This window comes from Pseudorca crassidens, chromosome X, assembly GCF_039906515.1.
Source record: "Pseudorca crassidens isolate mPseCra1 chromosome X, mPseCra1.hap1, whole genome shotgun sequence".
Taxonomy (NCBI): domain Eukaryota; kingdom Metazoa; phylum Chordata; class Mammalia; order Artiodactyla; family Delphinidae; genus Pseudorca; species Pseudorca crassidens.
Genome location: NC_090317.1, coordinates 112731959 through 112759388, shown reverse-complemented (window position 1 = coordinate 112759388; position 27430 = coordinate 112731959). Strand labels below are relative to the sequence as shown.

Genomic DNA, 27430 nt, shown 5'->3' with positions numbered 1-27430 from the left:
CCTTCTAGTCTTATGTGACTTCTAGTTTTGTTTAGATGAACTCTTGGGAATTTGCAGCATGTTCATCTTCTCCCTATTAGATGTTTGAGAAGCTAGCATTAATGGTTGAAATTTTCACAGGTGAAAAGTGAAGTGAATAAGTTGTATAAACTACTTGAAATAGACATTGATGGCATTTTCAAGTCCCTGCTACTGCTGAAGAAAAAGAAGTACGCTGCTCTGGTTGTTGAGCCAACAGTGGATGGGAATTACGTCACCAAACAGGAGGTGAAAGGATTAGATATAGTTAGAAGAGATTGGTGTGATCTTGCTAAAGACACTGGAAAGTGAGTTCAGTTTTCATTTTTGCTTTTGTTGTTTGTTTTTTAAAAAATTGAAGCGTTAACAGTGTGGAGAACACTTTGATTCTGCCAAGCACAAGGACACGACTTCTCTTTTGTTATTGTTATCATTGCATATTAACAGTTCTTACTGATTTGGAGTGGAATTTTACAGATGGGTTAAAACTTAGAAAAAGCCAAACTCGCTCAGTAAGAAATGCTTGCTATAAGATGCATCTTACAAGTTTTAACTCATGGTGAGGGTAAGCCTTCACATTTTAGATGCTTACAGAGTTGGGTTCATCGATGTTGGCTTGTTTTTGGTTTGTTTTGCTTTACTGTTTCTTTTAGAATGTGCAGTGTGTTGTACTCCTGAATGTTCCTAGCGCCTCCTTAGGGCCATAACTGTTAAGGTGTCCCCGTGTTGTGGCTTAAAATGTTCTGGGATTCAAAGTGGGCCATGTAGTGAGACTTTGTTCCCGCCCATATCATTTGTGTGTAAAGATTCTTACTAATCTCAGGTGAATTTAAGTGCTAGTTCTCAAATACTGTATGTACCTCAGAAATCATAAATGTCATGACCGACCCCTTAGTTTTACATCTGGGACTGAAGGTTGTGATAATAAGACCTATTTGTTTGTTTTTAGGGTCACATTAAGTTATAAAGCACCCATTTTAAAAAAGACGAATCCTTAGGTAGTTTATGTACCCTCTTTCCAGATAATTCCTGTCTTGTGAACCTGAACAGTTGTGAAAATAGAAGGACTTTTTTCTTTAAAGTGAAATTTTAAATTAATTTTAGTATTGCTGAATGTCAGCATTTTTTCCTTGTTTTCCAGTCTTCTTCTTGCTTTTAAGTTGGGAGACTGAGCATTTGTTGCTTCTGCAAAACTACTCTTGATTAGGCAGAGTTGATCATCTGAGTATGGGTCACTGTTAGCCTTTTATGAAATATAGTTTGAAATGCTTCATTGCCCCCAAATGTACTCAAAGATGAAACTACTTTGTATAGACTCGATTAGAGTGTTCTCTTCAGCTTTGTGTTTTCTAAGAAAAGATGCATCATAATAGAAGTAAATTTCTCTGAGTTAGAAATGTATTAGTAATTAAAGCCATACAAATGTTTTTGTCAGGGTTCTTTTTCTGACAAATTATAATGCAGCTGTCAAACCCTCGCTCTGCATTTTCTCAGAAATGGATAAAATATTGGCTTCCTTACTCCTTTTCTTTTTCTTTTTTTCTCTTTTTTTTTGGGTCTGATAGAATAACATGACGTTTTTGAGGCATAGCAATACGGTTAGAGAACACTGAAAAATATAATAAAGCTGAAGAAAGAAAACTTTGGAATCTTTGAGTTTTAAAAAATTTGCATAAAGAACTTCATATTCCTACTTTCCTAGCTTGTAGTCATCTCGGGCAGAGATAATATCTTGGTGCTTTATGAGGAGAGTGAAATACTTGTGTTCTCAAATTTCTCCTAAGAGTAGAACACAACTGCTTGTGAATTTTTGTAATTGCATAAAAATATGATGGAACTCATACCGCTCTCTGTACACACGCAATGGGAAGCCTTAGCTGCTACGTTAAAAAAGGGGGGGAGGGGGCTGGTCTGTGTGTTTAAGGGCAAACCTGATGTTCCAAGGTTGATAAACCTTTGACAGAGTTAATGTTAGAAAACAAATAGTAATGGGCTTTTGGACATTAACTGTCATGTTAGCTTTTAGTGTGGCTCTTGTCCACATGTTAGTCTAATGGCACTTATCTTCCTTTCTCTCCTTATTAGTAAAGTATGATACTAAAAAAATCAATCCGTCTCTTTTTTTGCAGCTTTGTCATTGGCCAGATACTTTCGGATCAAAGCCGGGACACCATAGTGGAAAACATTCAGAAGAGGTTAATAGAAATTGGAGAAAATGTGCTAAATGGCAGTGTCCCAGTGAGCCAGTTTGAAATTAACAAGGTAAATGTAGCATTTATTGCTGAATCCAGCTGCTGCCATGTGTTTTTCTCCTCCTTCAGATAGTTGAAAAACCACCTCATTCTTGCAGTTGAAATAAATTCTAGCTAGCGATGAAAGCTGCTTAACGACTATCTCACAGACTGCGCGTTAGCATACCACTCTGCCTCGCCCAGCCACAGACACTACCCTGTCTGCAGTTGGGGCCTTCTCTCTCCGTTCCGCACGGAAGCCTCGTGTCCAGAGGTTCTATGGAGTGATGTAGTTGATGTTTCAGGGACTTGGGAGTATTGCCTTATTCATAGTCGTCCTAAGTTACAGTTGTTTGGGGGGCAGGCCTGTAAGCTTAGACAGAGAGCGTGTGTTTGTGTAACTTTACAGAAGGTGATCCTGAGGGGTACTTATAATCAGAAGGCGTTTTTAGACGTTGTTATTTAGAATTAAGGCGGTGCCAGCGCTTTCTGTATATTCAAAGCACTTGTGCTTTTTTTTTTTAAACTATATAAATAGTTTCTCTTTATGGATAGTCTTAGTTGTTGAAAATAGGGAATATTTTTTCTTACCTAATTTGAAAAAGAAAATCTTGGTTTCCCAAAGTGCTGTGTAGTACAAGATGTTAGGTTATAGATTTCTGTTTTTCCATTTAAACAGAGTATCCTTACAGATTCCGAAGGTAATTTTGCAAATACCATTTTACCCGTTTTGTGATACATAAATTTTGTTGTCAAAACTCATACTAAAAAGAATTTTAATGAAACAGAATCTAATGATGGCATTAAATGGAAGTTTTAGAATTAAAACTCGTTCTAAATACCCCTATGCTAAAGTAATGCCAGTCATTTTTGCACATTACCTTACTCTTTAAAACAGTTTTACATGGTAGCAATTACAGTGTATATTATTTTGAGATTTGTTTTCACTTAACGTATACAGATTTTCCCACGTTTCTGTATTAACCTTAAAAATCGTTATGTTAATCTTACATTTCACTGCTACATCTTTAATTAAAATTTTTGCTTGATTATTACATTATTTATTTTTGCTATTGTTAATAACTGTATTGAACATCTTGTTCATGTCTTTTTTAAAAATTACTATATGATCTTTTAAAAGTACATTTATTTATTTATTTACTTTTGGCTGTGTTGGGTCTTCATTGCTGTGCACAGGCTTTCTCTAGTTGTGGCGAACAGGGGCTACTCTTCATTGCGGTGCGCGGACTTCTCATTGCGGTAGCTTCTCTTGTTGCTGAGCGTGGGCTCTAGGTGTGCGGGCTTCAGTAGTTGTGGCTCACAGGCTGAGTAATTGTGGCTCGTGGGCTCTAGAGCGCAGGCTCAGTAGTTGTGGTGCACGGGCTTAGTTGCTCCGTGGCACTTGGGATCCTCCCGGAGCAGGGCTCGAACCCGTGTCCCCTGCATTGGTAGGCAGATTCTTAACCATTGTGCCACCAGGGAAGTCCCCGTTTGTCTTATTGCTTTTGGATGAATTACTTCCTTTGTTTAGATTCCTTGAAGTAAAATATTTGAGTCAAAAGATTTGAGTATCTGTGTGTCTCTTGTCAAATTGCTTTGTACAAGTGATACTAATTGATAATAACAAAATGTGTGTGCTAGTTTCACCACAGGTTTCCTTGTACTATAGAAGTGACATTTCATTGGTGATAATATCATTGGTGATATTTAAATAAAACATTGCTACCATAAATGGATACAAAACAGTATTTTACCGCTGGATTTAATTTGCATTTCTTTGATTCCTAGAGAGAATGAATGTTTTCTATGCGTATCCTTACGATTTGTATTTATTCTTAGTTAAGTCATTTGTTTCCTACTCCTTAACAATGATGTTTTTAATGTCACAAAAGAAGGCATTCATTTATACATGAAAAGGACAAAAAATTAGAAATAAGTAATATAAGAGGACATGTGCCTTGACGCTAGCTCTTCCCTTTACGTGATGCAGTGCATGCCTGTTGGCATGGAATCACTTGGGACGTTTGAAAGTGGTTTCCTTTCAGATTTTGTTTTGTCTCTTTCTCAAAAATTTGCATAAGTAAGAATTACTATTTCAGTCTTGCTTTGATCAATTTTTGTATCGGTTCTGCAGATTGAATACCTGACACTGTCTACCTTCTTAGAAATGTGAGTCCTCTGTTGCACGGGGTTCCAGGCATGAATTTGGAAGGCTGAGTCCAAACATGACCACATTATTGGCAAAAGAACACTGAGCACGTGTCCCCTAGGGTAGTGGGCCCAGTCCGTCATCTCCTCCTGTGGGTGATGGCACAGTGTTACTAGTGTGCAGAGAAACCTAGCTGCGTAGACACACTGGCCATCCCTGCGTTCTCAGGAACATTGTGCAGTCTTGCTATTTTGAAGTTTTTATTATCGAAAATTTAAAACTTATACAAGGGATTTCCCTGGTGGCACAGTGGTGAAGGATCCGCCTGCCGATGCATGAGACACAGGTTTGATCCCTGGTCTGGGAAGATCCCACATGCTGAGGAGCAACTAAGCCCATGAGCCACAACTACTGAGCCCACGTGCCACAACTACTGAGGCCCACGCACCTAGAGCCCGTGCTCCACAACAAGAGAAGCCACCACAACGAGAAGCCTGCGCACCATGACGGAGAGTAGCCCCCGCTTGCTGCAACTAGAGAAAGCCCGCGCACAGCAGCGAAGACCCAGCACAGCCAAAAATTAAAAAATAAATAAATAAATTTTAAAAAAAACCTTAAAAGTAAAGAGAAGAACATCATGAACCCCCATGTAGCCATCACTCAGCTTCAATAGTTATCAACTTAAAGTGACATTTATTATTACTAACAATACTAGTTAATAATTAGTGTGATTCGGGATGTGCATATATTTTCATGTGGCAGAACTGAAACCAACTGTCTTTTATTCTCCATTTCACTTGGCGTAGTAGCTGGCAAATAATAGTTGTTCAGTGAGCATTAAAAGAATTCCTTTGCCTGTTTAATCATCCATTCATCAAACATGGAGTACGTCTTATGTGCACAGTGCTAGGTTCTGGGATATAAAGTAGGATAAGCAAAACCTGGTTGGTATTTTCAAGATGTTAATGGTCTAGCAAACATATTTACTGTCACATGCTCTTATACTTCTTTCAGTAAAGAAGAAGAATTTTAGTGTCGATGAAAGTAGAGTCAATTCTGATGAAAGGGCTCTCTATATCAGAGTTATTCCTGTGTCAGTTTACATTAAGCTTTTTATATATCAAGAGTGACTGTCTTAATTAACATTTGTCTGAATACCTGTACTGTTTAAAACTTGTGAGTAAATCAGTATTTACATTTTGTCGCTTGCAAAGGAGAGTGGAATCGAAGAGTCCATGTATGTGACTGGTTGTGGATGGTCTTATGATAAGATATAGATTAGGTTAGATTAGATTAGATTGATTTTGTGGGTATTGGTGGGCTTGAAAATGGGAGGTTAGCATAGGGTGGAGGGGTGAAGTGGTGAGATTTACCTTTGTGAAGATTTAAGCCCTTGTTGCCAAGTGCAACTGAAAAACACTGTGTGTGATTTTTCTGAACTGCCACAATTTTAGCTTAAATATGTTTCATAAAGTAACACAAAATACTTCACAACTGATTTGTATAGCCCTGGCTAACTTGAGCCTAAACCACCAGGAAGCATTTTTTGAAAAATCAAGCCTTCTGAAACTAGGCTGTGAAATCCCCAAATAGTCCCAATCTAATAATTGGAAAGTATGTCAGATGAAATTCAGAATTTCTTAACATTGCACTGAAGTATAGTCAATTGAAGAAGATAACGGTTTTCTTAAGTAGAGTTATATTGATTAAAATTTCTATGCAGTATTACCCGTCCAAGTCAATCAAGACTTCGCATAATGCAGGTTTGAGAAGATTTAAATACTTAGAGAGGCTTCTAGGTACTCTCCTACACTGAGTGTTTGATTTAGAAAGTGTATAGAACAGGGGGATGTGCAGCCATGTTTGACGACCTGCTTTATTCTACTACAGTAGTTCTCAAATTTCCTGATCTCAGGACATTTTCACACTCTTAAAATAGTTGGGGACTGCAAGAGCTTTTGTTTATGTAGCTTATGTTGATATTTACTGTTAGAAATTAAAACTGAGAAGTTTTAAAAGCATTTATTAGTTTATTTAAAAATATCAGTAAACCCATTATATGTTTACAAAAATAAAAAATTTTTTTAATTAATTAATTTATGTTTGGCTGTGTTGGGTCTTCGTTGTTGCGCGTGAGCTTCCTCTAGTTGCGGCGAGTGGGGGCTACTCTTCGTTGCGGTGCTTGGGCCTCTCATTGTGGTGGCTTCTCGTTGCAGAGCACGGGCTCTAGGCGCACGGGCTTCAGTAGTTGTGGTTCGTGGGCTCAGTAGTTGTGGCTCGCGGGCTCTAGGTGCACAGGCTTCAGTAGTTGTGGCACACAGGCTCAGTAGTTGTGGCGCATGGGCTTAGTTGCTCCGCGGCATATGGGATCTTCCCGGACCAGGGCTCAAACCCGTGTCCCCTGCATTGGCAGGCGGATTCTTTAACCACTGTGCCGCCAGAGAAGTCCCACAAAAATAAAATTTTTTCATGAAAAATAACTGTATATTTCAAAACAAAGAAAAATTAGCCAGAGGAATGGTGTTATTTTGCAAGTCTTGTTAACGTCTAGTTTAGTAGAAGACATCCGCGTTCTTATATCTGCTTGTGCATCCAGTCTGTTGTGACGTGTGGTGTTAGTTGAAGCATAGGAAGAAAGTCAAGTTTCACACAAATATGTAGTTGGAAAAAGAAGTATTTCAGTAATTTTTAAAGATAGTTGTGTGTATTCTTCTTTGATTCTACACCAGTACTCTAGAAGTGATATTGTCTGCAAGGTTATTTGTATTGTGGAAATAGGAAACCATATCAATGAACTTTTCATATTCTTACATTAAAATCTTTTCATCTGTGCGGTGCTTTGAATGGATCTTTTACCCATGTGTGATGTTATGCACTTGTAATTTATTAAATGTTGGTTCCCTGAGTTTTACAGATCTTCCAAAATATTGATACATCTCATTGTATATTAACAAAAACCACATTTTAAAATATTCCTACTCATCAGAAGAGTCTTTAGGTATTGGAAAGCTGTCAAGCTCACCGGAGTGGAAACAGAATTTCCAAAATTCTGATTGGTGCTTGATAACTTCAATATTATCATAGGCAATATATACTGTCAGGTGTTTTCCTTGAAGTGGCAGACTCGCTTGGTTCTTTTTGAGTGATTGTCTGCCAGGTACTCAAGTTAGAATAACAGTAGTTGGCCTGCCATTCTTTCAAATAAAAATTGGGTTGAGAAAGCCAGCTAGTTTAGCTTGCAACTCAAATGGTTGCACAAATGCATTTCCTCGAGCATCCTTCGTTCTTGAGTATGCTGTAGATGTGCCTTGGGCATACTTCCCATTTTGTCACACAAAATATTAGCTTTCTACTCAAGGGTCAAGAACTTTAAAAAACTGTGAGCGTGTCATGGTGACGAATACAATGAGTATTAGTACAGTTTGGTGCTGCTGCCCAGGTTCATGTTTATAAGGCGTCAGCACCTTTACTGACCTTTGTTTCTATATCACCAGTGCAGATAGTATTATTAGGAAAATAGCTTTGATTTCTCCACCCCCTGAAAGGGTGTCGCTAACCCTCAGGGGTCTGCAGACCACACTTAGGTGATCTAGACATGGAGCACCCTATTCCCTGTCCTTCCTCTTGTCTTTTGAAACCCACCCCTTCCCTTTGTGCATATTAAGTTCCAGTCCAATAGACGTTTTTTTTTTTTTTTCTCACCTCTTGCTTTTAACTTTTGCTTTTTCCCTCTGCTGGAATGTTCTTGCCCCGTCATCTTTTCTTAAAATCTATTTTTTCCTTCATGTGCCAGTTCGTTTTTTTCTTCCGTGATTTCTGCTCTCAGATGGTAGCAATCTTTGCCTCTCTAAACTCTCGGTAACACTTAGTTTACCACTCCCTTCTGGCACATGTAGCTTATTTTAGAGAGTTTTTTTGTGGAATGCGGAATCATCTGCTAATGGCAGGTGACTTAGGACCAGTGACTGTCTTATTCATCTTGCAGTACTTTACAGTGCTTGAACTTAGTGAATTATTGCAGAGTGAGCGAAATAATTTCTTCCACAAACATTTGGTTGCTGCTACACACCAAGAATCGTTCCGAGCCCTCTGAATGCAGCTGTGGGCAAGGCTGACGTGTTCCTGCTCTCGTGGGGCTTACTTTCTGTTAAAAACTCATTCACTCTGCCTTTGGAGAGCTTAAATTGACAGTGTGAGTAAATCCAGTGATTTCTGGTGCCTTAGGGATTTATTTAGGCTCGAGAAGCCTTTGAGAAACAGATCATTAAGTCAGAGTAACCGTTATCCATCCGTCTTAACTAATCAGTTAATTCAGTGGGAGAATTGCAGACATTAAGAGGAACTCTAAGGCTGCATAGAAGACTGAATTCACAGTCTTAATCTTTATATCCAAGTATTCTGTGCCATGGCCCAGAAACTCATATTTCTTTTTTTTCAGGGTTATATCTGGTCATATTAGTTACTTAATGAAGGAGAGAGGAGCCTTGAGGATAGAATGTCTGAAGATCCTGTGGCAGTGTTTTCTACATACAGCTGCTGTCATTTTTATGTTTATGTGGCTGGTGTGATTCTAGCAGAGATATGTTTAGTGTATATCTGTGTGAGAAAGGTTTTATTTTAAAGTTTGGGGCTTTTTGTTCCCTCTTTTTCTCTTAGGCGTTGACAAAGGATCCCCAGGATTATCCTGATAAAAAAAGCCTACCTCATGTACATGTTGCCCTCTGGATAAATTCTCAAGGAGGCAGAAAGGTGAAAGCTGGAGATACTGTGTCGTATGTCATCTGTCAGGTAAAACTGTCATAATAAATAAGACTTACACCAATTCCGAGCCCATGGTAAAATCCATCTCTCCATGGTGTCTTGTTTAGTACTCTGCCAAATAATTGATGCTGTAAAGAGAGGGTTTAGTCTTGGTTGGTTTTGCAGCATTTAAAAACATTAGTCAGGGGTATGACACTTTATTAAAATTTTTATAAAACATTTGAGACTAGTGTTTTGGTTGAGTGAAATTACTTTGGTGAGACAGGTATATAACAGTAGCTGCTGTTTCAATCTGAAATTAACTTGAATGAAAATGTCTACCAGTTTGCTTGTATAACCAACAGTAGTCCTTTATCATTCCTTTTGCAGCAGTTTCCATTCTGAATATTATTCTACCAAAAGAGAGTAAATGCATTTTTCACTAGCCTGTTCAAATAATTACTTGAAAAAAAATACGAAATGCATGGTTATGGAGAAAGGTGAGATGTCCTAAAAAGCTACCTTATGAAGAAAACACAGATTATCTAACCAGGTCCTTTTTTTTTTTTTTTTTTTTTTTTTTTTGAGTGGAGGGGGCCTAGAACCCACCTCTTGTCTTCTTCCTGTTCCATGAGACACCTCTCAGGAACCTCTAGGTCTTCTGGAACAGTTTTAAACCGCTGACCAGTTTCTTTTGAGAGTAGCATGCCTCTAACAGTCAGAGATAGGGAGAAAGGGTAGAACAGAAGAGGGTTTTGGTTTTGTGGGGTTTTTTTGTTTTTTGAAAGCACTTAACTCCAGTCGGAACAAAGGAGGGGTCTCATCCCTTCTCCCTGCTTAAAAAAAAAGTCAGAGTCAAAGCCTCTATCCAAACTCTTTACAGTTACTATGGTGTGGTCTGTTTACCAAAAGGCATAATTCATCTCAATAAGATTGTTCTTTTTAATTAATTAAATATTGCTTTTTGTTATTACAGTAAAAAAAATTAGATAAGCCTTAAACTTCAATGTGATTGATCTTTGTCAAAGTACAGTCAATGTGGTTTGCAATCAGAGAGCCTTTTCAAAATGTAGAAGTCGTCTGCTAATATCTGCTTGGTACTGTAGATGATGTACATAACAAATGATTTAAGTACATGGACAGGAATCAGCACTTGACTCTGTCTCCCTCCTAGGGTTACCCTTGATTAAGAACTGTTACAGAAAGCCAATTCCTGCAGGAAAATATTTCCATAAATGTCTGACTCGCTCAAGCCCTTAATGTGCTTTGCATATTGCCTCTGACAAGTCTCATCTCAAAAAAACAATTTTCATATTATGCAAATAAAGATTTGGTAAATAGGCTAGGTTTTTTTTTTTTTTTTCACTTAGGTATTCACATACATGGAAAAGCTGTTAAGATTATTAATGACAGGAGCAGATGGCAACATACAACTTTGAAAAATTATATAGGTTTTCTGAAATAGCATCTAAAAATGAAATCAAGCCACAATTATGTTTTGGCTAAACCTGGAATGGAGATGTATGGTCCTATGATCAATGTATTTCAAAAGTCAAGCTTATATTCCTTGATGTCTGAATATTGAGGTCTTTTGATTTCTTCTTCTCGGGTCTTACTGATATAAGAAGAGCTCAAAATGCTGATGCTAAATCCAATTTGATGTATTTTCAACCCTTTTCCCATTCGACTGGTGCTGGGTGTTAACTTATTTGCTTGTTAAAAGAACAGTTCATGTTTCTTTTATTGGTTTATTCTTCTCACTGTATCCCAAGAAAAGCTGTAGGACTTTAATTTGCCTTTGTCCCCCAGCAGTGGGACATGCCCACTTTCAGCATGTTTGCTAACCAAAGCTGCCTACTTCTTTTGCTTTTAAGCACTCAGGTTATTCTTCCTCTTTCCTAACACAATTATATTTTTAGAATATGTTTCTCAAAATGTATGATGACACATTTTTAGGAGAACTATTTACTGCTGTAAGCAAAGGTGCCCTTCAAGAATAACCTATCTCCTAAACAGGTTCTTTTTTGTTTAAAATTTACATTTTGAACATAGTACTCTACTGATAACTTATTCAGACTATAAATTCAGGTGAATTCAGAGAGTAATGTTTGTGGTATGTAATTTATATTGTAGTTCATAGTCTTATTAAACCATGTGAATTATTTGCTGAGATCTTAAATCAACTTCCACTTGTTGGTTAAGTGTTAAATCCTTAACTATTTAACTTTCATTGGACATAATTTTCATAAGGCATGCCTTTAACATAATTGTTTTAAGGGCGCCACTTGTCATCTGTTAAAACTTTTTTTCCATTGATTTCCTACTAAAGATGACCTCATAGTTTTCAATGAATTGTCTGATCTGGTTGTCTCTGTAAAGTATGTACTTTGAGAAGTTCACAAATTACTACGTGGGCACTTCAAGGAAGACCAACATTGCTTCTCAGTCTATTTTTAAAGGTGTATGAGATATGTTTTTGCATATAGCATGGGTTTGAGAATTAGGTCTTTGAGGGATATATCTTATGTCACAGCCTAAATGTTTGCTAGGTTTGAGAATTAGGTCTTGCTAGGTTTGAGAATTAGGTCTTTGAGGGATATATGTTATGTTACAGCCTAAATGTTTTTCCAACGTAACACAGGAAGACCTGTCATCTTACCAATTGTTTTGAATTTAGTCATGTTTGAGCTCAGATTTTTTTTTGTTTTTTTTTGCGGTACGTGGGCCTCTCACTGCCGTGGCCTCTCCCGCTGCGGAGCACAGGCTCCGGACGCGCAGGCTCAGCGGCCATGGCTCACGGGCCCAGCCGCTCCGTGGCGTGTGGGATCTTCCCGGACCGGGGCACGAACCCGTGTCCCCTGCATCGGCAGGCGGACTCTCAACCACTGCGCCACCAGGGAAGCCCGAGCTGAGATGCTTTTGCATACAATAAGAAATACGTTTGGGAGAAACTTTTTCAACTGAGAATATGCTTAGAACTTTTTCAACTGTTTTTTTACAGACATGCCTGACATGAGAACATCTAATGATATATTGGAAAGTAACTCAAGGGCCGTTTTTAAAAAATAATAATTTGCCTCTACAAATTTTGTTTTTATTCTTTATTAAAAATTTTTAAACTCAACATTACTATAATCTTAAGGACAGACCAGTTTTAAAAAGAAACTACAATTCTATAAATCAGTCAGATTTCATGTGTTTGTTAAAAGGCAGTCTGAATATAGTTGTGGTGCATAAAGACACTGTCCAAGGATTTTTCACTCTTTTTGTCATTGGCTATCACCTTACTCTCATCTAACAAATCAAACTTCTAAAAAGGCAACAATTAAAGTTGATTAATTCTGCCTAATTTCTTTTACTGTATTGTGAACTCCTGAAAAATAATTATAAGCAAGTCTTTTAATCTGAGGTTTGCTTCCTTTCTAGTTATTTCATTATATCTTAGCATAGGTAGAACCTAGTTGATAAACATCCCAGTTTGTTTCCATCAGGAGCCTAGCCAGAGAAAGAAGCCAGTGCTTCCAGTTTGTGGTAAGACAACGGTATGAAAGGTTGCTTCTGCTTTGGGCTGGGCACTGAGCTGAGAAGGGACTGATTGTAGCAGGATTGAAAGAATAGGATTCACATTATAATCAGTTTTGCAGAGCAGCTGAGCACTGTGAATAGTTAAAATTTACGAATCTGAATAATAAATTCTGTTGTTGCAGACAAGAGGAAGAGTGGAGCGAGTTGTTGGATGTTGGTCCAGTAGAGTGGTGATGGCTTTTTGATTCACAGATGATGATGACATCGCCCACAGGACTGTATATGGGCCAATTATATAGAGTTTCACAACTTCTATTTTTAGACAGTAAAGAGAAGAGGAAGGCCTTGAAAAGAGGCTCTCTGGCCCTTCTTCCTTTCCTTGAGGAAGAGCCGCATAAACAGCGCAAAATGGCATGCCCTTCGTTCCAGTGGCCAGATATTTTGCTCCTAGAGCACTCTACTCCACCAAGGCGACTTTCTTAATTTTACTCTTACCTATTAAATCTTGTACATAAATTAGTGCTCTTGGGTTTTGTGTACTTGTCTATTCCCCTTGCTCATTTGCTTCTCAGAGATACATATAGCTCTCATTGAGAGATATTACACACACACACACAAACACACACACACACACCCTGTCTTTAAGATGATAATAGGACTAGAATTCTTGCAAGGAGGGATTGAGTTAACATAATAAAAGGGTCACACATTTTTTTGTCATGACTCCTAAAAGGCCTTTGTTAGCAAGTCTTCCCGGTGTGTTTCTGTGATATGGCAGGTGGAATTGTTTAATCTAGTCATGCCATCTTGTTGGTTTCGAGTTTCAACAAAAAATAGAACACAACACATGCTGGATTTACATTCCTGGACAGTGGGTGAGTTGTTCTCCTTGATCTTCCTCCTGTTAGTTGCATATGAAATGTTCACCAATAGGTCAGAAGGGCTTCTTGGTGTTTGGAATTGAATACATAAAATTTGAACTGTTATCCAAAAGGATTTTGTGGTGTTTGGAATTGAATATATAAAATTTGAATTGTTGTCCCTCTCTTTGTCCAAGCAAGTACTTGTGATTGAATTTCTCACAACTTTACCTGTACCATGTCCTCTTGTAGGATGGGTCAAACCTCACTGGGAGTCAGAGGGCCTATGCACCCGAGCAGCTGCAGAAGCAGGACAATTTAAGCATTGACACCCAGTACTACCTGGCCCAGCAGATCCACCCAGTTGTGGCTCGAATCTGTGAGCCAATAGATGGAATTGATGCTGTCCTCATTGCAACGTGGTTAGGTAAGTGTCCCGAACTCACGTAGCCCCTTGCCTGGCAACAGCAGCCCGTGCGGTCATCCCTTACCCATCAGGAGCCCTGTTTAGAGGCACGGTACTATGTCAAGCACTTCTTTGTCTGTAGTTGAGCATTTATTTTTGTGGTTGTTTGGTTAATGTCTATCTCCCCTCCTATATGAAGGCCACAGGCTTGCTACCTCTGTAAGCACATGCCTGCTCCAGAGTAGGCACTCCGTCAACAGATGATGAGTGGGGAGAGAGAGAGGCGGCAAAAGAAAGGATAAGAGAAGATTTTCGGCGCCCTCCTAGTCTCTGAGCGTACATTGTTGTTGCTTTTTTTTTTTAATTTATTTTTTTTTGGCTGCGTTGGGTCTTCATTGCTGTGTGCGAAGTTGCGGCGAGTAAGGGCTACTCTTCATTGCGGTGGCGTCTCTTGTGGAGCACGGGCTCTAGGTGCATGGGCTTTAGTAGTTGTAGCACGTGGGCTCAGTAGTTGTGGCTTGCGGGCTGTAGAGGGCAGGCTCAGTAGTTGTGGCACACAGGCTTAGTTGCTCTGTGGCATGTGGGATCTTCCTGGAGCAGGTCTCGAACCTGTGTCCCCTGCATTGGCAGGTAGATTTTTAACCACTGCGCTACCAGGGAAGTCCCTACATCGTTGTCACTTTAATCAGTGAACTTCACTTAATAAGATTCATTGTATCTTGAATATTGTTTCCTCTTGTCTCAGTCTCTAAATGTGTTTTTGTATGGAGTGAGAATACACAGCTTTTTTAACATTAAAACGTTTAACTTGTTGTATTCGATTCCTTTTGAGTATCCTGCTCTTGCTTTTAAAAATTCTTCTAAAACTGGACTCATTATCTTCTCGGAATTAGTTGATTGCTAATTTCTCATCATCTGGAGGTGCCAGCCAACCCTGAAGCCTCATTGTTTCTCAGACTTTTTGCCAGGTCACCAGGTTGTCATCTCTTGCTTAGAAATGTATTTCGTAACCAGCCCTGATTTCCTTTCTAGATGACCAGCATGTTGAGAGTTACGTTGCTTTAAGTTCTCTGCTCTCTATCCCATTGTACACAAAGATGAATATTCTTAGAATAAGTGCCTAATAAAGTCCTTGGCTGGCTCCTCACTATAAGTCCTGTTGCCACTGACATCTTACAGTCTCTGACTTCGGCAGTTATAGACTAACTTTTTAGCTCCAACCTGTATTTCTAGCCTGACTTCTTACTTAGTGTACTCAGGGTCCCCTAAATATGGCATTGTTTAATCTGTCCATGCTTCATGGAAAATCCTCCTCCTCTTCTCATTGAATAAGTCTGGCTTAAGACACGGGCTTTGGCATCATAGGGATCTGGGTTCAAACACTGGTTCTGTCGCTCATGTGCTCTGTGGCTTTGGGAAGCCTCTGAAGCTTGGTCTCAGCCTTGGTTTCTAGAGTTGCTCTGAGGGAGCGATTAGTGATACGTGTGAGATGCTCTGCACAGGCCTGGGTGGGGGAGTGTGCAGTGAATGCCTGTTATGGCCACTCCCCAGCCCCCTGCCAGGCCTCTGCAGAAATATGTTCAAACTCCTCTAGTCCCTGGGATTTGCACGCAGTTAGCTCTCTGTGCGTTTGTGGACTGAGACTGGACAGATGAATCATCAAGTCACATACTTTCCACACTGCCCCTGTTGAATATGTTTCTGAGCTCCTTCCCACCAGCGGGTCCCGCCACCCCCCCACCCCCACCCCCGCACCATCAGTGTCTGCTCTGGAAGTGGAAACTCATTTTTGACATTTGCCTAAGCAAAACATAATTAGGAAGATAAAATTCTGCTACCCAGATCATCATATAATGTATTCTCAAAGTTGAGTTGTATTTGATGATGTTTATAAATCCTCAGCTGGGAGGAGGGAGTGTAAGTGCACAATATTTTTTAGCTTCCTTCTTTTTTCTCTCCTCTGCCTCGAGTGCTTACTCTATTGGAAACTGTAATAAGTACTTTGCATATGTTATCTCATTTAATCCTTTCAGTAACCCCATGAGGCTATGTTGTTTCCTTCATTTTACAGAGAAGAAAGCTGAGGCTTAGAGAGGTAACTAACTTGGTCTTGTCACATAGCTAGTGAGTGGCCGACCGTGGTTGGTCTGGGATCCAGCTCTGCATGACTGAAAAGCTTGTGCTTGTAGCCACCACCTCTTCTTAGCTCTGGGAGGCTGTGACACATGCCCTCAGTCAGGAGCGTGGTGGCGTGGGTGTGAAGGCCCGGGAACTTCATCTTTGTGCTTCCTCCTCACCCCACTGCAAACCCCCAGTGCCGCTGACAGCCCCTCAGCAGAAGCATTTGTTTTTTAGAGTAGATCTTCCAGGTTTTCCATTTGGATCATCAAGAGCCTGCTTCATAGGCTCACCGTTGCCCTTTCCTTCTTTGGTTCTGAAGTTTCCAGTGGCCCAGAGCCGAGGAGAGGTAGCTGGAACAAGCTTCATCTTGTGAGTGACGTTTAACAGATAAGGGTGGAGCCTTGTATTTTCGGCAGAAGAGCTGTAGTGTAGAGTAGAAAGCGGTGGAGCCTGGCTGGTAAACAGCCTGATGCCTGCTCAGATGTCTCAAGACTGGCCATACCTGGAGGAGACCAGACTGATTTCGTTGGTTGCAGGGTCATATTTAAGATCATTTTCATATCAGTTAAACTGCAGGCAGATTGTGGCTGCTTAAAGATGAAACTTTCTCATCATTGTGACTGTCTTATGAATCCAGTTTTCACAAATCATTTTCCAAGCCAGTAGCCTAGTGGGCCCCATCTTCAGAGTGTTCTTGCTATTACTGACCAGGCTCGGCCTACAGAGGGGACCCGTCATGCTTGTGCGTGGTCTCAACACATCCCCATCTCTCCTACCCCATCACCTGAAAGCTCTGGGTGCCAGGTAGCCGCTTGGAGCTGCTGAGGGGCCTGTGTTTGTAGCTCTGAAGGAGCTGCTGCCACTCCCCTTTGTACCTTCTTTTTCTCGTTTTTGTCTTCTGCTGTTTGGCAGCAGTTTTTATGCTGAAGACATGTGAAGTTGTCATCATGGCGCGGTGCGCCTCCTCCCACCGCAGCCCCGCCGTCACCAATGGTATCCACATACCTATCTACATTCGTAGTAAATCTCCTAGTCCTTTATCTCTCCCTCTTTCCTCGTAGGAGCGTCCACAGTAATGAAGGGCAGAACAGCAAGTGCCAGTCACCGTGAAGATCTGTAGAAAACGTTGAAGCTTGCTGGGCAGGTCTTTGCAGGCATTTGCCCCCTGCCGTATTTGGGAGCTGCATTTTGATCTGTGTCCTTTATTCCTCTACCCCAAGTGGAAATTAGGGTGGCTGTTCTTCACTAGGGGATTTGAGGCCCCTGTTATCAGTTCTCACTTAGCCTGTGGTTTTAGAGGAGAAGGGAGGAGATAGGGAAGTGGTGGGGAAGTAAGGGGAGGAGTGTTAGGGGTGCATGGTTTCTAAGAGGTGCAAGCTATAGGCATACAATTACTGTAATTTGTTTTTAAAGTTCTAAATCTGTTTTTCTTTATATTAAAAAAAACTGCCGTTAGTGAACTGACACCATTAAATAAGTTGAAGTCTGCAGATATATACATAAAATACAAGCCCTGCAACTGCCTAATCACAAACATAAAATAATTCTCTTGCCTTTAATGTAGTTTTTATCTTTGGTTAATCAAATGTATGACAGTGTAGAAACTTCAGTGAAGTTCGCTACTTTGTCCTTTTAGCTAGTATAAAGAAATCAGGAATAATGGCATAATTTCATTTAGAAAAATTATTAAGTTCATGATTTTTTATTTTTCAGACTCTTTTGTGGAGAGCAACTATATTTTTCAACTACTTCTTTTTCTATTGCTTTTATACTGCTTTCCTTGAAATGAAAGGCAAGCATCAAGTGTTGGTTTTATCCTGTGGCTTCGCTTTGGAAATTCTCTATTTCTCCCCATCAGGATACCTCCTGAAGTCTGTCTGGTGGCATGTTGCATGGCCAGGTGTTCTGTATGGGAAGGTCGTTTCAGTGAAAAGGAGAGAGGACAGTCTATTAAATGAGTGAATGAATAAGTCTGTTGTATTGAAAGAGAATAATTTGTTCTCCCTAATAACTAATGGTCCTCATTATCCCACAGTAAAATGTGTATCATTTTTCTGAAACCCATGCAAGATTATTGCTGTTGGGCTTAAATAAAGCTAAATTTTACTCTTTTCCATCTGTGAATAGAAAAAAATGTAGTATTACTCTTCTTATACAATAGCCCTATGGGAAACATGGCCACTAAAACTTGGAACTCTCAGCTTTTGTTCTCCAGACTATAGGGTTCTTTTTTCTCGTTCTAATGAAAGCTCTCTATATTCTGTGGGTGAAATATTCACAGTATGCTCCAACATCCAAATAGTCTTCTGTACCTAGCAAAACAGGCTGGGGATTAGAATATTCTAAAGTTCATTCCTGAATTTCATCTTTTAATAAATTTATATTTTATGCATAACAGTACTTAAAATTATATAATATCTTTCCTCCGATGAGGAATGATTTGTACAATAACTGTCAAATACCTTTCTTCATGGTCAGTGATAAAATTTCAGTCATTTGCCTATCAGGGCAGTTTTTTCATTGGTCCTGAGAAATTATTGATGTTTGAAGAACATGAGAATTTAACATTTAATCTGTGAAAGTAGTGCTTAGAACAAGACAGCACACTTAACCCGGTGTGTTCCTGAGTTAGATTGGGGAGTAATAATCCCCCCTTTTAAAAAATGGCCCATACCACCCACCTTACAGAAGGTGCTTTTTGTCAGTAAACAGGGTACCGTGATATCTTCTAAGAAAATAAGTGCAGCAGCGGACCATGCCATGTTTGGGGGTGCCTTTGGTAGACCCGGGGAGATATACCTACAAAAGGTGGTGGGGTGGCGGTGGGGGAAAAGCACAGGTGGTTGGGAGTGGAACGATGCCACCAGCAAGTGCCTCAGGCATTACTTTGTTGATCAAGACTTTGCTCTTTTCATGATGAAGCTCTCAGAAGAATGTACGTACATGACCAGCATTTCCAAACCTTAAATATTTTCTGTGACATAATTCATAGTAAAATTTCAGAAGTAAGATCACACCAAATGCAGTGTAGGAGAGTAAGTCTTCTCAGTGGGTAAGAACCGCCCCTTCCAGGCTGGAGCGCCCTTCCAAGCACGTTATCAAATGGCTCATGGTCCCAGCCTACTTAGTCCCAACCTACTTATGCATCCATGGAACAGATGAATGTTGATGACCTGCCGTGCTCAGCAGTGTAATGGGTGCTGTGAGGGATACGAAGTTGAGTCAGCCGTGGCTCCCTTACTCACATCACAGCCCAGCCTGTTGAGTCAATTTCCCTGTTGTGGGGAAGTCTAGTGGACAGCACAAGTACATGTCCCCAAAGAGGTAGAATAAAGGAGTTTCAGTGTTTGGGGGAAGCAGAGACCACTTCTAGCTGGGGCCACCTGGGAAGAGTTTATAAAAATGGAGGCGTTTGAGGCATTGTGGGCATGTGCCTTGCAGAGGCCAATGTGGAGTCGGGAGTGGCTGCCTGTCCCCACCTCCCACTTGTCCTTCCAGCCCAGTGATAAGCAGCAGGGCTTCGACTTCCAGGGGTAGCCCAGGCCATCCCAGCTGCTCTTCAGGACACGCAAGGGAATTCACAGAGAGCCTCATGAAGGGTATCCATTACACTGCCTTGCACCGCAGTCCCTATAAGGCGAGCACACGGTGCTTGTTTCTGTGTCACTGGCTCCCTGTGCTGAGGGCCCGAGGTAGTGCTGCTCATTTGACTCAGGCACACCTCTAAGAACCTGGAGCCACACCAGAGCATGTTTAGAATAATTGCTTTGTGTAGTGGTTTCGAACTCTGACTTTGTAAAGCTTGGAGTTTCCAAAGGAAAATGGGGATTTCTCAAATTATTTAAGTAAGATCAATTTTTTTTAATTTAACTTTATTGAGGAATAATTAGCAAATATAATTCTATGTACGTATGTATGTATGTATGTACGCACGCATGCATGCCACGCTGTGCGGCTTTTGGGATCTTAGTTCCCCGACCAGGGATGGAACCCGGGGCCCCAGCAGTGGAAGTGCTGAGTCCTAACCACTGGACCACCAGGGAATTCCCTAATTGTATGCTTTTAAAGTGTACAGCATGGTGATTTGATGCACGTTTATATTGTAGAATGATTACCAAGATCGAGATAATTAACACATCCATCACCTCTCGTAGTTAACTCTTTTGGGGCAGGGGAAGCGTGGTAAGAATGTTTAAGATCTACTCGCAGGAACTTTCAAGTATACAATATTGTATTAAGTATAGATCAAAATTTTTAAGATCATCATATTAAGCATACTAAAATGACGTCAAGATTGTGTAGCCTATAGAAGAACGGATAAGACGTAACAAATGAAAAGCTGAATACAGCATTGTGCACAAATACTTAAACTATGTTAAATGTATACATATGAATAAGACAGAAACGAGTAAAGGTGGTGAAAATTAGGTTCCTCCTCGGTGAAAAAATATAAATACTCTTAATCCTAAAAATAAGACAGTTTTTACAAAATCAGAAGGGAAAAAAACGGTTTTTTTTAATCTACCAACATAGCTGGAGAGGAGAGGCCTTTGTGTAAGAGAAGCAGTCTTGGTCTGTTTTATTTGTGTTATTTTATTTTCCAAGTATTTTTTCAGCATAAAGTTACTGTGTTTTCTCAGGTCTAAAAATAAGGTTTTTTTCCTGTTCAGAGGTACAGGTTTCATTAAGTTAAAATTCACGTTCAGGGCTGTCATCAAGGGCATTACAAGTAATCACATGCGGTTATGAGAGTGCTGTCCAAAAAAAAAAAGAAGAAAAGAATTTTTTCTTTTCATCAAGATTTTGGGAGTTATCTTTTGCAGGACAATAAGACTCTTGAGAGTTTATTTAACCCAAAGGTTTGGATATTATTTCTTTTAAAATACTCAGAAAATTTCCATTTATCTTATGGAGAGGTTTGTTGGTGGTAGAAGGCAGCTTCAGTTGTTTGCCACTTGTATAGTCAGTTGTTTATCATTAAATTAGATCCTGCAATATTTTAAACTTTTTTGTTATGGAAAATTCCAAACATGTACAGTAGTAGAGAAAACTGTGTAAGAAACCCCTAGATGCTCATCACCCAGCTTCAGCCATCTGCAACTGTGGCCAATGTTACTCCCCTTCTTCTCCTCCTCTGATGATTTTGAAGTGAATTCGAGACAACGTATCATTTTATCTTTAAATATTTCATTTTGCATTTCTAAAAGACAAGGTTTCCCCCTTTTCAGCATAACTACGATATTATCACTAGGAAAAAAACTCCACAATTCCTTCATTTCATCACATAACCAATAAATGTATTTCCCCAATCGTACTGTGAATGCATTTTTCTTTTAAAAAGAAGCTCCTCCTTTGAATTGGAATCCAGTCAGAGTCCATATGATAGTTAATCTTCTCTATTTTTTCTTTTTTTTTTTTTTTTGATCCTTCCAATTTATTTAAGGAAACTGGTGATTTTTGTCATGTGGAATGTCCCTTATTCTGGAGTTTGCCAATTGCATCCTGGTGGTATCCTTTAACACATCCATCCCTCTGTCCCATCTATTTCCTGTAAAATGGTAGTTAGATCTAAAGAGCTGCCCATATTTCAGTCCAGTTTATTTTCGTTTTTGCTAATCCGACTTCCTAGGTAATGGTGTGTACATCTGTGAGGAGGTACATAATGTCTGGTTGCAATCTAACACATTTTGAAACAAACTCAGAGATATATCATGAGAGATACTTACTACTTACTTTTCCTACCTTCTTCAGTGTGAATTTTCTTTCTCTTTAATTGAAATATAGTTGATGTACAATATTATGTTAGTTCTAGGTGTACTGTGTAGTGATTTGACATTTGCAAACATTATGAGATGATCACCACAGTAAGTGTAATAACCCTCTGTCCCCATACAAAGTTACTACAGTATTATTGACCATATTCGTTATGCTGTATATTACATCCCCATGATTTATTTATTATATAACTGGAGCTCTCTACCTCTTAATCCCCTTTGCCTATCCCCTCCCACCTGACTCCCTCTCCCTTTTGGCAGTCGCCCATTTGCTCTCTGTATCTGTGACTCTGTTTTCCTTTTGTTTTGGCTTTTAGATTCCACATATAGTGAGATCATGTGGTATTCTTCTTTCTCTGACTTATTTCACTTGGCATAATACACTCTAGATCCATCCATGTCAAAAATGGCAAGCTTTCAATTTTTTATGGCTAAGTAATATTCGTGTGTGTGTGTGTGTGTGTGTACACCACATCATCTTTATCCATTCATCTATTGATGGGCCCTTAGGTCGCTTTATATCTTGGCTGTTGGAAATAATGCTGCAGTGAACATTGCAGTACATGAATCTTTTTGAGTTAGTGTTTGGTTTTTTCCTGGTAAACACCCAGAAGCGAAACTGTATGGATTGTATGGCAGCTCTATTTTTAATTTTTTGAGGAACCTCAATACTGTTTTCTACAGTGGTTGTAAAAACGTAGAATCCCACCAACAGTGCACAGGGGTTCCCTCTACTCTACATCCTTGATAACACTTGTTACTTGTTGTCTTCTTGATGATAGCCATTCTGATAGGTGTGAGGCAATATCTCACTGTGGTTTTGATTTGCATTTCCCTGATGATTAGTGAAGTTGAGCATCTTTTCATGTGCCTGTTGGCCATCTGTTGGTCTTCTTTGGAGAAATATCTATTCACGTTCTCTGCCCATTTTTCTAATCAGGTTGTTTGTTTTTTTGGTATTGAGTTGTATGAGTTCTTTGTATATTTTGGATATTAACTGCTTATTGGATATGTTATTTGCAGATATCTTCTCCCATTTAAGTGGGCTGCCTTTTCATTTTGTTGCTAGTTTCTTTCCCTGTGCAAATGCTTTTTAGTTTGATGTGGTCCTGTTTGTTTATTTTTGCTTTTGTTTCCCTTGCCTGAGAAGACATATCCAGAAAAATATTGCTAAGACCAATGTCAAAGAATGTACTTATGTTTTTTCCGGGAGTTCTATGGTTTCAGGTCTTATTACATTTAAGTCTTTCGTCCATTTTGAATTTATTTTTGTATGTGGTATGAGAAATCAGTGTGAATTTCTTGTATAACATACATAGAGAAAAGTATGCAAAAGCCTAACTGAACAGCTTGAGGAATTTTGCTAAAGTAAACACATACCAGTGTAGTCAGTCCTGAGCTCAAGAAACAATATATTACTACATTCTCAGAAGCTCCCTCGTATTTCCTTCTAGAAATTATCCTCCATGCCCCACCAGAAAATTACTATCATGACTTCTAACATCATAGGTGAAGTGTTCTTATATTTCTATGCTGTATAAATTATGTCTTTACTCTTTATGTCTGGCTACTTTCGTTCAATATGTTTGTGAGATGGGTCCATGTGGTCGTACTTCATTTCTGTCTAGTATGAATATACTACACTGTGTGACTTACCTACTTATGGGTTCTTTCCACTCCGGGTGGTTATGAATAGTGCTGCTTTGGGCATTCTTGCACATGTCTTTTGTTGAACAATTGTATATATTTCTGTTGGGTATATACTTAGATGGAGAACTGCTAGGTCATAGGGAACATGTATGTTCAGCTTTAGTAGATATTACCAATTTTCCAAAGTGGTCCTACTAATTTAGACCCGCTACTAGCAGTGTTTGGGTGCTCGACATTCTTACCAATACTTGGTGTTTCCTCTCTCCTCCATTTTATGTGATGGCATAATGTTGTGGTTTTAATTTGTGTTTCTTGGATGACTAATAAAGTTGAGCACCTGTTCTTATGCTTATTGGCCATTTGAATATCTTCTTTTGTGAGCTGTCCAAGTCTTTTTCTGCTTTCCTGTTGAGTTGTCTTTTTCTTATTGATTTGCAGGCATTCCTTTTATATTCTGAATGAGTTCTTTGGAAATATATATCACAAACATCTTCTATTTGGAATGTTTTTAGTATATATCACAAACGTCTTCTATTTGGAATGTTTTTGTTTTCAAGTATAATTTATGTACCATGAAACGTACAGCGTTAAGAGTATTATGCAAACAGTTTATCAAAACAATATTTCCATTGCCTAGAGAGTTCCATTGCACTCTCCCCAGTCCATACCCTCCCCCTCACAAAAGCAGCCACTCATCTGATTTCTAGGACCATAGTTTAGTTTTGCCTATGCTAGAATTTTATATAAATAATCTCCTCTGTTATATACTTTTTGTGTTCAGCTTCTTTCACTTAGCGTATTTTTGAGATTCATCCATCTTGTTGCGTGTCAATATTCTGTCTTTTTCATTGCAGAGTAGTATTCCATGGTAGATTATACCAGTTTGTTTATTCATCCTCCTGTTGATGGACATCAGATTGTTTCCAATTTATGGTTATTATGAATAAAGCTGCTATGAACTTTCTTATACGAGGCTTTTTATGGATATAGCAGTCACCTTTTAAAAATTCATTAAATATCTTTTCTTTAATCCTACTAAGTTTTCAGTTTGTATATTGTTCTCTAAGAAGTCCAGCTATATGAAAGCTTGGATTCATGGAAAGGATTCATTTGCTAGAAGAAATTTTTAGAAAAAAATATTCACAGCAAGACTTCATTAATTAGCTTCCCTAGTAGTTTGAGTGATTCATATTACAGACAACTGCTTGGGAATACCAGTTACTCTACTCATCTGGAGTTTCATTCATATGGATTTTTCCCTTTTCCCCAGTTGTATGAACACATGTAATTGACTTTACTGTAGTTATTTGCAGTTGCACTAATAGAGACCTTGTCTTTTGGAGGAAGAAGATCATTTAGTCAGGCGCATCAGCCTTAGTCTAAACCTAATGCTTTGAGTTTGGAGTATTTTAAATACTCCTTGGAAACGGAGGCAAGTGAACATTCTAAAAACAGATAGTTTACAGTTGTTAGAAAATTGTGGTAAAAAAAATAATTCTGTGCTAAATGTGTGGTAAGAATGTGGCGATCTTAAGTATAACACGGCACTGCTGAACTCATCCCCTCCAGTGCCTGTGATGTTACTTTCTATAAATACTTCTTGAAACATGAGAGCTTTGATCCTGTTGCCAAAATAATGTGAGATCCTATAAGTTTTCTAATTATAAATGACAGTATTTTAATTTCGTTCCGCTGCCCCTCTGTCCCGTCTCGTCGTTGTTGCCCTCCCCCACTCCCCCACTGCAGCCCAAGCAAAACGGTGCGGCTGGGTCACGACAAGCCACAGGGTTGAATTAAAGCACACATCATTTCCACTCCTGCTCTTCCCCCACGTAACTGGTGCCAAGCCCAAGGAGGTTGCTCCTCCTTTTACTCTGTGCTGGACCAAATGATTGAAGTCATCTGTCAAAAGCTAGTCTAGTAGAAGTGGAAGATCTCTTTTCAGCTGGGGCATAAAGTTTGTTTCTTTAAGCCAGTTGTTCAGAGAAAGCTCTCATTAGAAGAGATAAGGAACTTGGAATTCAGTTTTGTTATCTCTTGCTCGCTCAAAGACTACTGTGATTACTTACTGTACGGTGTGCAGTTTAATATTGATTATGCCCTGTATATGCATGTATGGAAACTGTGATTATAAAGATTTTGCTTTAATGTCATTTCTGACAATAGTGCTTCATTTTGGAGGGACAGTAACTACGAATGGAGTTCTATGTAGCAGCTGTTTTGTACATTTTAAAATTCAGAATCTACCTCTAGGTGGCAGCACCAGATACTTTTTCCCTGTTGTTTCGCTCCAGCCTTAACGAGTTATGGTTTAAGCAGTAAAACTTTTTTAAGTTTCCTGAAACTTCTAAATAAGCTGCTTATCGCCAATTTTGTGCGGATTTGGAAAAATTAATTTATATGTTGAATAAGTTTGCGGTTTAAGCATGGATTTTGACCTTAAAAAAGGACTCCAGCAGCAATGATCCATACTTTTTAACATGACTAATTATATGTTTTCTTAAAAAGATTTAACTTAGCCCTCCGTGATTTTTCTGTTGAACTTATAATTGTCCTTCCAAGGAAATCACTTTTTTGTGATATTTTTGTATCCAAGTAACTTCTTGTACAAGGATCGTTATATACCTAATATTTTAAGGTAATTACACCGTCTTCTCCCTTTATATTTAAAAAATTTACCACTGACTTATGGCCAAGAGTGCTGAGGTGAAGTCCCTTCTCTTGAAAAAAAATCAGCTTGTGAATAAATCTGAAGTAATTAGGTAGGCCATTTGTTTTTGTTGCTGCCATGGGCAGATAAGGATTGTGGAAATGGACATTTAAAGTAGGCATTTCATAAGGCCTGATAATTTTTCATAACTCTTGGTCACTTGCTGGGCTTTTCTCCGTAAGTAGCAAGGCAGCCCATGTCCAGTTGTGGTGTGCTCAGCAGGCAGGCCTCCCCAAGCCTCAGGTGCACTCAGTGGGCATGGCTGGTGGGGAGGCCTAGAAAGAGATTTCACTGCTTCCTTGTTAGAGCCCAGCCAGTTTTGTCTATGTGCAAAGCCAGCTTTGTTTTGTTCCTTGATATTTAGGTTGTGAAAGAAGCTTGTCTTTCAGGAAACACTTATTATTTTTCTGTTTCCTTACTTTTTGAATAGTATTGGCCTGGGAAATTGATGAATAATTATACCATCAGAGAAAAGGTGGAGCTGCTTTCTCATAATCGTGAATAAAGCAAGACATTATGTGAATACAGTTGGATTCACAGCTAGCGGTTCAGGAATTTGCAGCAGTTGCCCTTCACTACAGAGAAGAAATGGCACCATTCACAGGCGTGGGCATGGTCTCTCTTACTCCTCTGCCCCTCCTTGTCTTTAAATGAGAGGGTGTATGTTCCCCCACACTTCACGAACTTGCTGTTGCTCTTAAGCTATAGGTAACTTGTAAAATAAAAATGTATAGTGAGTCTTGGGGCCAAGTGACCTATGTTACAGTAACCAAGAACAGTTTTTCAATTTGCTTTGAATGTGTAGTCTTTGTTTTTATTATACACTATCATGTTGGGAAATACTCACTTTGATTAATTACTACAAAGAGCAGCTATTAACTTGCTGTGCAACACGAACGTGCGTTTCATATATTTTTCCAAATTTGTAATTTTGAATGAATATTAAATGGTGGATTAAATGATGTTCATCCAGTATTTTATTTTTTCATTCACGTGGCATTTATTGGGTGCTTACCAGTGATAGGCACCAATGAAAATGATTTGTCCCTAACATCCGATTTAAACTCCAGAAGTGCATGGTGGTGGTAGTAGCTCCATCTTGCAGGTGAAAAAACCAAGACTCAAAGTCTCAGTCTTTTCATTCTTTGTTCAGCACCTTTCCACTGTGTCAGTCAGCCCTAAGTCTTTTATAATTAAAGAGATGTCACTTGACAATTGACCAGATGGGATTTAGGATCTTGTCACT

General features: G+C 39.2%; 1 protein-coding gene across 3 annotated transcripts in view; it reads left to right on the top strand.

Moving 5' to 3' along the window:
* Positions 1-27430, top strand: part of POLA1 (DNA polymerase alpha 1, catalytic subunit) — a 305701-nt gene that overhangs the window by 130822 nt on the left and 147449 nt on the right. For all 3 annotated transcript variants that reach the window (XM_067723410.1, XM_067723408.1, XM_067723409.1), the window contains exons 29-32: positions 121-326; positions 2148-2280; positions 9055-9186; positions 13776-13950. In XM_067723410.1, the coding sequence (XP_067579511.1) occupies positions 121-326; positions 2148-2280; positions 9055-9186; positions 13776-13950 (646 nt within the window). The remainder of the gene's footprint in view (positions 1-120; positions 327-2147; positions 2281-9054; positions 9187-13775; positions 13951-27430) is intronic.